General features: G+C 44.9%; 1 protein-coding gene across 6 annotated transcripts in view; it reads right to left on the minus strand.

The window, feature by feature from the left end:
- Nucleotides 1-6072: 6072 nt before the first annotated feature.
- RUBCN (rubicon autophagy regulator) overlaps nt 6073-16306 on the minus strand; it is a 64228-nt gene continuing 53994 nt past the window's right edge. For all 6 annotated transcript variants that reach the window (XM_059920897.1, XM_059920896.1, XM_059920894.1 and 3 more), the window contains 9 exons: nt 14884-14944; nt 14226-14358; nt 13420-13565; nt 12278-12342; nt 11552-11790; nt 10947-11008; nt 10337-10490; nt 9113-9206; nt 6073-8884 (listed from right to left, as the gene is read on the minus strand). In XM_059920897.1, the coding sequence (XP_059776880.1) occupies nt 8706-8884; nt 9113-9206; nt 10337-10490; nt 10947-11008; nt 11552-11790; nt 12278-12342; nt 13420-13565; nt 14226-14358; nt 14884-14944 (1133 nt within the window). In that variant the 3' untranslated portion in view covers nt 6073-8705. The remainder of the gene's footprint in view (nt 8885-9112; nt 9207-10336; nt 10491-10946; nt 11009-11551; nt 11791-12277; nt 12343-13419; nt 13566-14225; nt 14359-14883; nt 14945-16306) is intronic.

A 16306-nucleotide genomic window follows, 5' to 3' on the forward strand; every position in this document is an offset into this window, starting at 1 on the left:
GTGATGTTAACCTTGATCACTTGGTTAAGGTAGTGTTGGCCAGCTTTGTCCATTGTACAGCTGCTATTTCTCTATTTCCATGCTTTTTTTTTTTTTTAAGTTTAATTTTATTTATTTATTTATTTATTTGTGGCTGTGTTGGATCTTCGTTTCTGTGCGAGGGCTTTCTCCAGTTGTGGCAAGTGCGGGCCACTCTTCATCATGGTGCGTGGGCCTCTCACTATCGCGGCCTCTCTTGTTGCGGAGCACAGGCTCCAGACACGCAGGCTCAGTAATTGTGGCTCACGGGCCTGGTTGCTCCGTGCCATGCTCTTTTTTTAAAAGCAAATCACTAATTCCAGTCCACCCTCATGGGGAGAGGGGATTAAGCTCCACCTCCTGGAGGGGCATAGGATTTACATATATTGTTTGGAATGCTGTCAGGAAGATTTGTCTCTTCTTCCCAATTTATTTATTTATTCAATTATTTATTTATTAGTATGGACTCATAAATATTTGACATAAACTTTTTCTCTTTTCATATAACATTGTGTTATAAGGTTTTTTTCATGTTACCATCCTGGTCTTTATAACCATCATTTTAATGATTGCATCTACTTTGGGATATTTTCCATTAACTTTGTACTCTCATAAATTACGCTTCTGTAAACATCTTTTGAAACAATGTTCTATGATTCTTTGTATTCCAGATCTGGCCTGGTGTCTGGAACACAGAAACATAGTAAATATTCAATAGATGTTTATCTGGGATGGATGGATGGATAGATGAATGAATGAATAAATGAATGAATGAATGCTGGGCTGGCAATGTAACTCAGTGGCCCTTTTTCTTTTCCCCTGTTGAACAGTCTTCTCACTCTTGGCCTATGAAGATCTCAAGTCTAAGTTAAATGTTGGGAAGAGAAGTTTGAGAACTTGCTGGATCTCAAGCTTTGGCTTCCTTGAACCACACCTAGTTTGTAATAAACAAAGAACCTCAGAACAAGTAAAGATTCTGTACTGTAAGCTATTTTTTTTTTTTAATCTCTGGTTGGAAAACATTTGGATACTCTATCAACTTCAGCAGTCTTTCACACAGCTTTATCATTCTTCTCTCAGCTTACCTTGTAGACATAACAATTTTTAAATACCTAGGGTATTTTTAGGACATATAAATATCTTTGTATCTCCTGGTTTAGTCCCTGGCAAGGAAAAGCTGGCAGTTTAATAATAAAGTGAGTGAAGTACATTTGGAATGTTATCTACTCTAATAATGGCTGTTGGACAAAACAGAAACAGTCGCAGACAAAGCTGAGGGAGGAGAAGGGAGATGAGGACACTTTCATCACTTCAATATTTGGGAAAGTAATCACTGTAGATATTTGCTGGCAAGAAAAGAGATAAGAAAGCTAAGACGGGAGGTAATCAGAGGCAAGGTCAGAACAATCCTGCCCCATGTCCTACAATGTACTTCTGATCATTCTTGTTCCCACTGACAGGCAGAGAGGGAAAAACTATCAAGAACAGAATGTTTCCCAAGTGGTTCTCTCACTCTCCAGGAAGAGTCCTATTTGTTGAACCCAACTATTATGAATAGTTGAACCCACATAGACTCTGAGGGGGTGGGCACCCACAGAATTGTCTGTAGTAGAGTCCCCTGCGGATCCCTGATCTGGGGGAAAACAGCAGGGACACCCTAAAGACAAATTGTGCAGTGAGACTAGAGAGCCCCAGGGTCAGTTGGCTTCATATTCATCTCAGATTCGGGTGAGTTCAGGCTCTTTTGGTTGGAAGAAATCAGACCTGCTCCTGCTGGTAGTAAAAAGGTAAAGAACAGTCATTACAGAGATCCATGTGGCAAAGAGGAAAACTGGCTAAATTCATCTGACTACAGGACCCCAATATGGGTTGACCCTGTCAGGGCCTCCTTTCTACCTAAGACCTCAGCATGGGTTCTTCTGGCTTAATTTGGAAGGGCTCGTGTGGGGTCCTTGGGGATATCATTGGGATTTTGCAGAGGGAACACTAATGAGCTTAGGGTGATTAAAGAGGACAGGAAAGACCACTGCTGTAGCAAAGGCAATCCTTGTCAGGAAGACCCTCGAAGCGTCATTTCATCTGTCCACTTGCCTCCACACAGAACAGGCAATTCCTTACATTCATTCATTCACTCCATTCATTTACTTGTTTGTTTGTTCTATTTGGGAAAATACTAAATAACAAGATTGTGTGAGAAGTGCTCTAACAGGAGGTTTAGAGAGAGTGCCAAGGGCTCACAGTGGGTGGGTATAATAGAATGCAGGCAGGGAACGCTGTGATATAGCTGAGTTAGTTCTTTAAAGGAGGAAAGATCAAGGTGTATTTAGGAAACTGCTAGTAGTTCAGGGAATGGCAGGAGATCAGGCCATGAAGCTAAAGTGTGGTCATGTATTGAAGGTCCTTTACGTGCCAGGAGAAGAAACCAAACTTTATCTTATGGGGAGAGAAATACTGGTGAGTCTTAGGCAGGGGAGTATGACTCCACAGTAATGCTTTCTGTCCTTCCCACTGCCCCAATCTCCTTATTCCCACTATGGAGGGCAACTTGGCAACATTTATCAAAATTACAAATGCACGAATATTTTGTGCCAGCTATTCCACTTTGGATAATTTATCCTACGGATATGCTTGCACCCACGTGAAATGCCATATGACCAGGTTTTTCACTGTAGCGTTGTTTGTATTAGTAAAAGATTGGAAACAACTTAAATGTCCCTCAATAGGTAAATGGTTGAATCAATTATAACCTATCCATATAATGGAAAATGTGCAGCTATAAAAAAGAATATAGAAACTCTTCATGTAGTGATATAGAAAATTCTCTAAGATATTATACCGTTAGGGAGAAAAAAAGCAAGAGACAGAAATGTGTATACAGTATGCTAGTTTTTAAAGAAGTGTGAAGAATAGGAGATTTTATATATATATATATAATTTGCTTGTATTTGCATAAAGAAACTCTGTAAGGATAAAAAGAAAAGTCATGAGTGGCTACCGAAGGGGGTGAGGCAGAAACAGGGCACATGGCTACAGAAATGGGAGGGACTTTTCATTGTATATCTTTCTATGGGTTTTAAGTATGTGAATGTATCAGAAAACTACATTTAAATATTATTAAATAACGAAGAAAGAGAGGGAGAGGGAGGGAGAGAAAGAGAGAGAAAGGGGACGCTCTGTTTTTCCCTTTACCTCTGCAGGCCTCATTCTTGCTTTTCACCTTGTCAGGACTTTCTTTTTGTTAGCTCTGTGGCTGAGGGCTTCCAGTGGTTAAGAGAGACATATACAACTCTTCTTTTAGACCTCTGTGTAGACAGACCCATTGTTGGCATCTAGGTTGAATTTCTTTCTTCAGTTCTAAGTAGAAAAAGGCTGGGAAGTGAGGGGCAGAGGAGAGAGAGGTGCCTTTTACTTCTCTGTTTTCCCTTTACCGCTGCTAGTGCTGTTCTGTGCTTGCTGTGGGAACAGGAGCTTGAAGGCGAAGCCAGGAGTCTGGCTGTTCCTGCAGTGGGCCAGTGGGAAAATAAAACCATTTGGGAACTACAGGCATCACTGTTGAAAGGGAAAACAGGTGAGAAATTGCAGGAGTTGTGAGAGAAAAGGACAGGACTTTCCTAGGGCTTGTTGCCTAATGGTTACAGGGCATCTGTGCTGTGCTGTGTTTCAGGCTTGAGTCTTACTGGTCTGCTGTAGCCTCTTGGAGGGCTGGTCACTAAAACTCCCACCTACATCCTAAGAACCTTCTGACCACGCAAGGTTTCTTTTAACACAGGAACTCTCACCTCGCTGGTCTGGTATTAAGTGTACATCCAAAACCAGAGCACAGCTCTCTGCTTTCTGTTCCTCCCCCAGAAGCAGTCCACAGAATTGAGGGAGGCAAGGGTATATGCAAAGCACATCCTCGTGTTCTCCATGCTCCTAGAATACTAGTGCTAGGTAGATTCTCTTTCCTTTTTATCACATTCATCTTCGATCCCAAGAACGTCAAGCTCACAATTGGAATGCTTGGACCATCTGGAAGCTGCTTCACTAAAGCTTTAAAAGCAAACAGTTTGATACCCTGGAGATCAGAAATGGGAGAGGACTATAGTTGATCAGGTAGAAGAGCCAGCAGGATATGGTGGTGGGCATATTGATCCCCTTCTCCCATCCTCTAAGCCAAACGTTCAAAGGAAAAAGGAAGTAGGGTTGGGCCTCACTTTAACCAGGATGCTATAAAAATTATGCCTACTCTTTACACCATTAGAGGGTATAGTAAATCTACAAACATTTGGGGCCACAGAAAATGATGAATAACAAAGTCAATGCCAGAAAGGATGAGTGTCCAGCTCACAGTTCCCCTTTCTTTGTGGTGTACCCCCAATCCTCAGTAGGGAGGCCCCAACACAGCCATAACTCTACTATCTGGCCTGCCTCGCTGGCAGCAGACTCATGAGGACAGCAAATCCTGCAGCTGAGGTTCCAGAGCTGCCCTGGTCTCTGCCCTTCCTGAAACTTAGTTGTTAATTTTCGTTGGATTCTGTAATGTATCCCAGCATCTTTCTAATATCTTGCCCCACTCCCCCACCCCCAGCCTTTTGCTCCCTGCTTAAAAATGTCAGAGTCAGAACAAAACATCTGGTATTTATCTTGTTTTTAGAAGTTTGGGGCTAATGAGGTGACAGTGACAATGCTATGTCACACCCTCGTCCAAACGAACATAATTTCTCTCCTGAACTATTGCAGCCAACTCCTTAGGATATCTATCGCTTCTACTCTTGTTTTACTCTATTTTCTGCAAAGCGGATGCTGACATTTTAACCAGATCAGTCACTCCTCTGATTAAAACTCTTCAATGGCTTTCCAATGTTCTCAGAATAAAATCTAAAATCTTTGGTCCCCCATGTTCTTACAATACAATCTGAAATTCTTAGTTAAGTCCTTCTTGCAGTTCCTTGCCCAAACTCCTTCTGTCTTAGGACCATCAGTATATGCTAGTCCCAGTCTGGAGCCCTTTTCTCCCTACTCTGAGCCTCATTTTTGGGGTCTTGGTGGAAGTATCACCTTCTCAGGGGCCTTAATTCTCTCCAATCTAAATTAGGTATCCTTGTTATTTATTTTTTTAACTGCATTGACTCTTTTCTTTCATAGCTATTACAGCTTGTAATTACATATTCATTTTAGTAACTTGGGCAATGTCTGTCTCCCCCGCAAGACCCTGAGTGCCTTAAGGGGCAGGGACTGTCCCTGTTTTGCTCCATGTGATAGCCCCAGAGCCTAGCACAGAAACCAGCATACAGTAGGTACCCAAATATTAGACGGATGATTAAATAGGAAGAAACTGGCGTGGCTGGAGATGGTTGAGATTTAAGATAAGGAGCTGAATTTGTGTGCTAGTGGTAGAAAAGGAATGAGATACATTTACTTTAAAGAGAAAAATCAACATAACTTGACGACAGTGGGTGGGGAAAGAGATAATGCTTTCCCAGCCAAAAGTGCCAGCTGACTCAGAGAGGAAGAAACTAAATTTTCAAACCGGGGTGACTAATGGTTAGGTTTGGGGAAATATGATACTTATGTTGGTTTTAGACATACTGGTTGGAGCTGAGCAAGGGACATCGAAGGGGGAAGTGTTCAGAAAGTTGCAGGGTAGAGCTGGAGCTCCAGCGGGCCAGGAGCATAAAAGAGAAACTCAGAGCTGGTTGTTCACAGAAGTGGGAACTGAAACATCTAAGACAATTCATATGTTGCGGAGAGGAAGATTTACCCCGCTTTAAGCGACAGCTACACCAAGGGGACAGGTAGGGGGCACACCCCGTGCACTGGAAAGTGCCACAAAGTGCTTCATACACGAAGACATAGAAATCTAGAGAGGTGAAGTGATCTGCTCAAGGTCACACAGCAAGTCAGTGACAAAGCATTCCAATCCATTTTTCCTGACTTGTAAGGTCCAGTTTTCTTTGCATTAATACACAGAAACTTCCTGAATTTTCAGACATGCCTGCTTTATAGTAGACACCCCATACCAGTTCCTGATAGTCAAGGCAGGCAAATAAAAGGCAGAATTTCATTTCCTTAGTTTATTAACGATGACAATGAACTGTTAGGCTGTGTATGAATTATAACAGGTAGAAACCTAGTTCGGAACACGAGTTGTACACACCCAAGAACATCTCCATTTAGACTCTTGCTCCTTTTATGTTAATTCAACAGAAGCTCTAAAGCTTTGGTAGAGAAAGTCAGTAACAGCCTCATTTAAGTGGAAAATATTTGCCTTCCACTGTTCTGCTATGTCTTAAATCTGTCTCCACCTTGTAAGCAAACTTCTTTTTCCCTTTATTTATAGAAAAAAACACTTCTTCCTTCCCATTTCATTCAGAAGGAACTCTCTTCAGTGCATTCAAAGCTTCTCCCCACAACAGCAGGGATTTTCAGATACTGATAAGTTGCAAAGTGCTTTCAAAAAATCCCATCCTCTTTCCTCTCTCCCCCTACTCTCAAATAAATAAATAAATGGGTATTTGGACAGTGATGACAGCACAGTGTCAGGGTCACTAAAACAGATATGCAACCTAAAGGGATGAGGTGAGAGAGGTGGTGAAAAACCAGGAGGGTGAGACTGTTGAGCTCAGCTTCAGAAACAGTGTCAGCATCTTCCATCCTTTGATCCTATGCTATATGAAACGCACACGACAATAATGAGAGTATATCTCTCCTCCAGTGTAGTGACTTGGAGTAAGGAGCTAGATTTGTAATTTAAACCAAAAGTGGAAGTAGAGCTCACCATCTTCACAAAGCCCTTAGTCTGAATCTGAGGCCTAATCCTCAGTGAGACTTGAGTTTCATAGGGTCGTTCCCAAAGCTCCTTGAAGGACAAGGGAGCTTCTAGTCTGCCCTTCAAAACTGGGCTGAGCTGGAGGCCTTGGTCTTCACAGCCCCTCCGCCCCACCCGTGAACTGAAGGGAGAACAGCCTGAAGTAGCCTTCAGATCCCAAGTTTGAAGCAGAGGGACCAACACCAGAGGTCAATTCCTCCCTGCTCCCTCTTGTCCTGGTGGAGCCTCAGCTCTGGCTGTTACTTTACTGCCCCTTCGACTTCCTGTGAGACTCCTGGTTGCCTCCAACTCAGGCACTCATCAGCTTCCACCAACCATGTGCAACTTTCTGTTCAGCTTCCTGGGGCAGCGCCCACAGCAAGTTTTTCCTACAAGCAACCAACTATGGAAAGACAGGTACCCAGGAAGAAGTCAGTCCCAAAACAAAAATGCTCTGGGCTTTAGTTCACAGAGCTGCCAGCCCTCAGAGCAGTGATCCTGACCAGTGTTTTACATGCAGGTCAGGAAGTACAGCAACTTAAAGAATATGACAAACATATACTCGGTCCCAGCAAAAACTTTTCCCATCAAAACACACATTTAAAAAGGGTGTGTGTGTGTGTGTGTGTGTGTGTGTGTGTGTGTGTGTGTGTTAAAGTTAGTAATAAGAAAAGGATGAGTGAACATATGAATATCACCAGGCTAAAGAGTTAAGTGCATAATTGGCACAAAGGCTCTTGTTATCCCAAGAACACGGGAACATTCACGCTCACATCCACAAACTGTCAAGTTGTCTGACACCACTAATAGCAGGAAGCTTTTCCCTCAACTTTGACAAAAGAAACTAAGGCAAGAGATCAGCCACCAGGGAGGGTCCCAGCTGTGCTTCAGGAGCAGAGGGAGAGCACGGAGTTGGGCCAGGCTTCTACTCAGAACCACACTGACAACCTAACAGAGGACACAGTGGCAAGAGACCCACTGATAAAATGGTGGGTGGGGCTTCTGTCCTCAATTTAGGATGGCATCAGGGACTTGCCTGAGCTTGAAAGATCAAAACTGCACCAGAGCTATGTTGACTAAAAGGGACCTGATCACCTAAGAGGAGGCCAACAGCCCCTCTGACTGAATAAATGCTCCTTAAATAACAGAGTTGTAGCGTTACTTAATGCTAGAAATGGGCCTGGTCTAAGTATCAGTTCTGTTCTTTGTGTCAAGTCCCCCAGGGTAGATAAAGAAAGTCAGCCTGTGACATCATCTATGCCTAGAATATTTCAAACAAGGAAGTCATGACTGCTTCCTTGAGGTCTCTGAAAATTCTAAGGTAGCAATAACGCTGTTTTTATGGCCTCAAAAACACCTAAATAAGAATGCCCACGATGTAGTCCCATTCTCTGCTGCTTCTCCTCAGGGCACAGTCTGACCCTATTCCAGGACTGGGAGAGAGAAAACTCCATCATCCTGTTTCAGCAGCAAAGGAGAAGTGAGTTCGCTGAGAAAGGCCTGGCTCAGAAGCTCCAGAATTACAACAAAATAAAACTGGAAATGATACTTGAGATGCAGCTGAAACCAGATCTGGTCCAAGTGGAGAAGGCCATGGATGTCGGAAGAATTGGGTCTCCCTGTCCATTCCCCTGACAGAGGCACTAGAAGCTTCACTTAGGGACCCATGTGTCAGTTTTGATGGAAATACTTGGTACCTATAAATTGTCACAACAGACTGGACCCCACCAACCTAAATAAGGTTGACTGTACATGGACATTAGACAGGTCGTAAAAATTAATAATGATGATAATAATTAAAAAAAAAAAACCAAGTGGGTAAAGTCCTTAAAAAGGTGGCTCAGTTCTGCACTATGTGTGACCCTAGCCCCTAGAAAGAGTGCTTTACGTGCTTTCTTCAGGTGGTCTCCAGGACGGCGGCCTCCAGGGCCAAGGCCTCGGTGGGTTCCTCCTCATAGTCTGACATGTAGGACTCCAGGCTCTGCTTGGCCAGCAACTCTCGCCGGGCCTGCAGCCGCTCACAGCGGGGACAGCTTCCAGACTTGAAACATGCTTTATGGTAACATGCTTTACACTCTATTCAAGTTGGGAAGGGGAGAGAGAAAAGAACAATTTGTATTATCTCGAACTGGAAGCAAGTCGCTGCCATAACCCTTCTCACACCACGGCTTGGTGCACCTGTGGGGAAACACAGGGAGCTGCTGAACCAAACCAAACTCTTACTAATAGGGGTGGCTGATGGGAAATACATGAGCCTCGTGTTCTGTCTTGTTTGCCCACCCCACACCGGGCACCAGCCCTCACCTTCACAGGTCCGGCACTTATGGAGCTCAAAGGGAAAGATGATGTCATCCGCATTCTGACAGAACTCACAGATGAAGCCCTTGGCTTGGCAGAGCTGGAGAGGAAAGACACAGGCAGCAAAATGAGGCAAAGCACACCACAGGAACTGGCCAATAGGGTGAACACAAGCGAGGGGAGGAGCAAAATATAAATAAGTCTTGAGGGACTCTAAGGTGTTCTCTCACCTTCAGGAAAGAGACCCAGGCTGGACTTAGCATGATGGCCAAACTGGGGCCAGGGTTGGGCAGTGTTGCCAGGCAGTGTTAGACAAAGCTTTAAGGTGAAGACAAGAGAGGCATGAGTTTGAGAAACTCCAGCCATGAGAGTGGTTCTCAAAGAAGAGATGAAAAGAAGGAAGGAACGATGCCACAAAGGGCTTCCTAAAGTCAAAATTCCAGCCTGGGTAATGATTTTATTTTGAAATAGGAAACACAACCAATTAAGGTAAAATGTAAAGGCAAGGACAGTTCTCCAAAATAACACCCAGCCTCAAGTCAGGTTACAGTGAAGTCTTTCCAATGCCCCCTGCTACACGGGACTTCTACATATGCCCCATTTTAAGCTCTAATTCTGGGACTGTTACAGGAACACAAACTGGACATATTCTAAGATGGGAAATTCTAAATATGGAATTTATGAATTTCTGGTATGTTGGATACATCAAGAACAATGATAACTTGCATCTACAGAATACTTAGGTTTACACAATGCTTTCACATAAATTATTTCATCAATCCTCAAAAATACTGAGAGGAAAGGACAGTGGGTATTAATCATTATCTTCATTTTAGAGACAAGAAAATTGAGGCTTACCTCGGAGAGGGCAAAGTATTTCCTTTGATCACAGTGATTGAAAATGATAAAGCCAAGACCCAGTCCCTCTCCAGAATCTAATCCAGGGTCCTCCTCTCACATCATGACAATTCTTTAGTGAAGGCCTGCTTAGTCCTGCCCATTTCCCAGGAGAAATGCCAGCGCCAAATCCTCTTCTAATTCTAGGTTCCTTAGAGCTGGATGATTTAGCTGTTCACCAACCCAGGGAAGAGCAATCCTGTCCAGTTTTTCTCACAGTGTTGACAAGCCAATTCAACTTCCTGGAACTAAATGGCAAGAACCCTGGATGCACACTACTCTCGGTATCCCTAAGCAAGGGCCCAGCCACATGCTAAAGTGAGAGTTTCTTACCATGCATCGCTCTACATGGGCAGCCCCTGCCTTGGTGAGGTCAGCGAGCCGGGGCCCCAGCTCTCCCTTCCTGGCTGCAGTCAGGTCATTCAGCGAGTACAGGTGGAGATCCTCTGTCAGGTGGCCTGGAACTGTGTCAAAGGAGTCCAGAAGCCTGCAGGAAATGAGGGGAAGTGGGTGGGAGCGGAGAACGTACACTTTGTGTGGCACATCAGAGTAGAAGGATTTCTATCCAGAAGCAGGATAGGGAAGAAAAGCATCCTAGGCAGAGTAATGAGGGTGGGTAACATTCAGCCAGCCCAGGCCACCTCAATCCTCCACACCACCAGGTGTCTGGAGGGCAGAAGTGACTTTTAGGCCCTTCTGCAGTGATGCATGTCAGCTTGCAAGGAGTGGTGGGCCTGCCCTGGGTAGAATAACCATATCTCCCCTTCCAGAGAGAGGGACACAGACATAGTTACTGCTGTAGGCTTCTCATTTACCATTTCTGGAATTTTCTGCAAGATCCCCCTACTCTCCTGCTTCACATAACAAGGGCCAACTGCTGGGACATGTTTCTTTCAGAGACATTAGCTCAGCCAGAGGCCTCTGGCCTCCACACAAGACTTACTCTTTGGCCAGTCGGCATGTCTTGAACATGTTCTTCATGTGACACAGCTGGACCCGCAGCAGCTGAAGAGAACGGCATTGTGGTGGTAGGTGGGGAGTCAGAGGGGTGTAAAGAGGAGAGAAACCACCGTTAGAAAGGCCAGTGCCTTTAAACCCTGCGCGTCTGGAGGCTTTGCACGAGGCAGCCAGAGCCAGACTGTTCTCTATACCCGTAACTCAACAACTCGCTTCAAAGGCACCCCCAGTCAGGGAAGGGCCCTCTGCTAGGTCAGTCTTCCCAAATCACATACATAGCTGGGAGCTGCTGAGAAATCCAGAATCTGAACTTCCGACCCGACACCCTATTCTCCGTTCAGTAATATTTTCAGGGAAGGGAGAAATCCTGCTTTTGCCATTAAGTGTTATCTATAGCTTTCAAGCTGCCTTGCCAGGTTCGAGACTCTAACTAGACAGATACCTCGAAAATGGCATGAGAAAGTACGCAGAGAAAGTGAGAATGATGAGATGGTTACAGCTCCACCACAGCGACAAAGAGGAGTGTGGTGATCTTGGCAAACCTCTATGAACGGAGGGTAATCTGTGACGTGACCTTTTCAAGGGTCGTACCCGGACTTGATTGAGCAGCTTGACCTTCCTATAGAGGGCACTGTTGATGTCCTGCACATTGAAGAGAGGATCGTTCCAGATCTTAATGAGCAGGTCCTTGGAGAAATTGCTGACGTAGTACTTGCTGAAGTCCCACTTGCGCAGAACTCGGCTGGGGATAACCATCTGGGCATTCTCATGGCAGCACTGACAGAAGTACTTGCCCAAGTACTCGCAGTACCGCAGCCGCTTGATGTAATCTGAAAAAACCGGAAAGTCAAAAGGTCAGAGGTGGCTTTCCCATCTATAAGCTGGTGAGGCAGCCCTGCTGCTCCTTTTGAAAGAGGAGGAAGGGATGGCCAGTGGGCTCCGGCCACCTCTGTTTGAGCTCCCAAAGCTGCCAGAAACCCACATAGTGGGGCCTGTGGTTTCCGTGTCCCAGCCTGGAGGCCGCTGAGGAAACAAGTGCTGCCAGAGTTGGTAAGATCCAGCCTCCAGGAACCTGGCTGAGAGTACACAATGTTCTCCAGTACACAATCCTGGTAATGGGCTCCTAGAAATCATTTCCCTCTGATTACCAGTACTGTTGCCTAGTACTACCCCTTTCCGTCCTCCAGGCCTCTTCTTTCCCTTTTCCCAATTCTGCTCTATCACCTCCTCTTACTACTTCTCTGACCAGCTCCCTCGCCCAGGTGTATGACAGGGTAAAGCCCTTGGAGGCCGCGGGGGGTCAGAGAAGACGCTCACCAGGGTCACTCCGGATGCCACATCCTGCACAGCGGTAATTCTGCTTGGCCACAGCGATTTTCCTCCTGAGGAAAAGGGAAGGAGAGGGGATTGGCAGATACCAGCTGCATGAGGTCTCTGAGATGTAAAGGATGGGGATACAAATATAGGGTTCCCATAAGGATGGGAAGACAGGGGAATTCACCTATTTTTTTAGAATTGGACAAAATGAGCCTATTGGGAGAAACAATTTAAACCAAGGATTGTAAGGTTAGAATTTAGGTCTAGGCAGTGACTCTCCCCAGTAATGAACCACACTTTCTGTACAAACGTAAGAGATGAGAAATAGTAAAGAGGAGAGAACAAAAGGAAAGAAGAGCATCCATCCATCTTGAGGAAAAAAAACAAGAAGTTCATAAAACTACTGAGAGGAAGGCAACAGGTTGGGAGGTCAGTGATAAAAGACCTCATTTCTGGGGCTTCCCTGGTGGCGCAGTGGTTGGGAATCTGCCTGCCAATGCAGGGGACACGGGTTCGAGCCCTGGTCTGGGAAGATCCCACATGCCGCAGAGCAGCTGAGCCCGTGAGCCACAATTACTGAGCCTGCGCGTCTGGAGCCCATGCTCCGCGACAAGAGAGGCCGCGATAGTGAGAGGCCCGCGCACCGTGATGAAGAGTAGCCCCCACTTGCCACAACTAGAGAAAGCCCTCGCACAGAAATGAAGACCCAACACAGCCATAAATAAATAAATTAAATAAATAAAAAAAAAAAGGACCTCATTTCTGGTTAGCTCTGGGAAGGAATGGGAGGACTAAGAGTAAAACTCGCAGACAAGGGACTTCCCTGGTGGTCCAGTGGGTAAGACTCTGTGCTCCCAATGCAGGGGGCCCGGGTTCGGTCCCTGGTCGGGGAACTAGATCCCACATGCATGCCACAACTAAGAGTATGCATACTGAAACTAAGACCTGGCGCAGCCTAAATAAATAAATATTAAAAAAAAAAAAAAAACAACTCGCAGACAAGTAGATAACCCTCTCCCTCTGCCTTTTAGAATTGTATGGGAGGTACAGCTGCAGGTAGGGACAATAGGGTGAAGAGAAGGCTCTGACAATCCAGAGAGAATGTATCTGTTTGCCAAAGGGCACGGCCACTGACTACTCACGTTGGGGCTGGATGAACATTAAAAATTATCTGAGGCCGGGGTGGGGCCCACTCCAGGTTGCCTCGAACACGAATACGTAGCTTGTAGATGTCAGCATGCTGCCCGTCATCTGGTGAGATGGGCAGTGAGTCAGGGATGGGCAGGAGCTGCAGGAGAAAAGCAAAGGGTAATCCACCAGGGACAATCTGGGGGAATACATATGCTTGACCCTTCTGGCCATGGCAGAAGCATAATTAATGAAAGCCATTTCAGGAACACCATAAGCAAGGGCTTCAGGGAACCTTGGCCCTCGAGATAAATGATAAGGCACCAGGCTACTAGAAGTGAGGGCCTTGGGTTCCAAGAATCAAAAGGAACAGAAACAGCATCCCAGTGTGGTGGCACTCCTTGATAATGCTGTCCCTGAACCCAGCCCTGGACCCTTGGTGTGCCAGGGTGCTTCATGCCTTATTCAACTGCAGAGCAAAGAAGAACCTAAATAGTTCACTTTTCCAGTGTCTCAAGGCGGTCACAACACAGGAGTGCTGCCCCCGGGTCTAGTGAGCAGTCATATGGAATAAGGACAGTGAAGGAGCCGTTTGTTATCTCCTATCCTGACGATGGCTAGGGAAAACCTAGGCAAGCGTGCACGCATTCCCTCATTTATCCATGCCACACATTTGTAATGAATGGCTTCTAAAAGTAAGGAAGGAAACACGGAGGCTCATGCTAAACTGGGGATGTGTAATAAAGGAGAACAATATCAGAAAGGCCCACAGCCTCCTGGGGCTGGACACTGGGTGGAGAAAAAGACTTGAAGAATCTACCTTCTGAGGGGCGTCATGCTCTGGAACGAGCCACTCTAGCTCTGAGGCAGCTGGGAGCTGCATCCCCTCAAACTGCTTCAGGAGCCCCATGGCCACTGCCTCAGCAGACGTGGAGTGTAGGAAGCAGTGAGAGCTGAAACAGAGAGTCAAGGAAGACTGAGCATGGAGAAAAGACAGGAGGATGGGAGCCCTAACTTCAGGACTCGATACCATACACAGTGATTTATGGACTGAGAGAACACTCACAGCAGCCCCAGTCCACTCAGCTTCCTTTCTCATCATGCTCAGACATGTGAGTATAGAGCAAAATACACAGGCTCACACATAGTTCTAAGACTTAGGCTCAGATCCCACTTACTAGCATTCATGGCACTGCTGGTTAAGAATTCTTTCAAATCTGGTACAATCAGAGTTCGCAGAGAAGCAACAATCCACACTGCGAGCTTTGCCTCCACCAGAGCCTAGCCTGTTTGATCCCATGATCTTCTGCTCTCTTCCCTGGACTCACCACCATCAGGCAGGCCTGTCACATTAACCTTGCCTCTTTGTGAAATTCAGATGGCTTCATCCCATGGCCTTCCCATTCATATCCCAAGACCTGGGTTTGTTTCTCCACATATCCCGAAGTTTTATTAAAAAAAAAAAAAAAAGTACTTACAAGGACTGGGAGGAAACAAATGATTTGTTGTTTGAGGGTGTGCTCCTTCTGATGTCAGCATCTAAATGCAAACAAGAGTTAAGGGGAGCAGGAAATGGAAAGGGAGGAGGTAAGGGATAATATTGGAAAGCAGTCCAAGCTATTGCCAGCTAAGCACTGAGGGCAGCAGCTAGGTGCTACATTCTATGCAGGATAAGGAGCAGAGTCCAGGTGAAGCTTTACATACAATTTATAGTTTGGCTCTGTTCAAGTCACAACAGACTGAATTGGTGACATTATGCATAGCATTGAGAAGGTCAAAGTGGCTACAAATCCAGGTGGAAACACAAATTCACATTTAGTGCAAAGCAGTGAAGGAGAAAACGAAGCATCCTAAGGCAAACAGGGACACACTCTCTACCAAGCAGCAACAAATTACTACAATTTCTCTCATTCTCTAAATCTCAAGTGCTCTTAAATGATAAACTCTCAGAGTCAAGAACTCTATCTAGCTCTTTTTTTTATACCAGAATCAGTACCTAACACAGAATTTAGGTCATAGAGGTTACTCATTAAATGTATGTGGAATTGAAACTTTGCTTCTAACATCTGACCACTATTGCTATTACCCACTGAATGTGAGAAGTCTTCCATGTCCTTAACAAAGTTTCACGGAAAGACTCCCTTCCTGTCTGGTGGCACAGGGGAAAAAAAGAACTTCTCTATGGTTTGGCAACTCCCTGGAGATGCCTGGTAAACAACAAATTTTCATGGAGCTATTCAACATGATCTTTACTAAAGAACTCTCAAACATAATTATAGGAAACTATGGCAGACTTTCCAAAAGTCTATTTCCAAGAAAGAATTTTGAAAAGGATTTCTAATAATGATATGCCTGAATCTCTAGAGACCTCACCTACCCAAATATTTTTAATGGGGAGAATGTGAAACATGGCAGTCATGTTCAAGAAAGGCAGATACTGCCTATTCAAGTCATGAAAACAAGACTGTTCTGATAAGTCTCATCCCTCACTTCCTTTGATGCCTAGTGAAAAGACCTTTTCCTAATTAAACCTACACAATGATCAATCTACTGCATTTAAGCCCCTCAGTAGAGTGCTAAGCTTACATGACATCACTCTGCACTTGGCCATGAGTAGCTCAATTGTTCTTCATGTTTCCTCTGTATACATATACGTTTGTGTGTACCACTAGATTATAATATCTCGGTGTGAGGAAATGAGATCGTGTCTAATTCTTCTGTTTGGCCCTGAAATACTTAACACAGTGCTCTGTATAACAGCATATTCTCAAATAATATTCCTGAAAAATCAATGTCTTCAAAGCTATAAACACAAGTAAGAGAAAAGAACTGAAATCTCTCAGTTTTCATATGCTCTCTAAGCATAGAAAAACTTAAGATAGCAGCAAAATCTTTGACTAG

This window comes from Balaenoptera ricei, chromosome 4, assembly GCF_028023285.1.
Source record: "Balaenoptera ricei isolate mBalRic1 chromosome 4, mBalRic1.hap2, whole genome shotgun sequence".
In the NCBI taxonomy this organism is placed as follows: domain Eukaryota; kingdom Metazoa; phylum Chordata; class Mammalia; order Artiodactyla; family Balaenopteridae; genus Balaenoptera; species Balaenoptera ricei.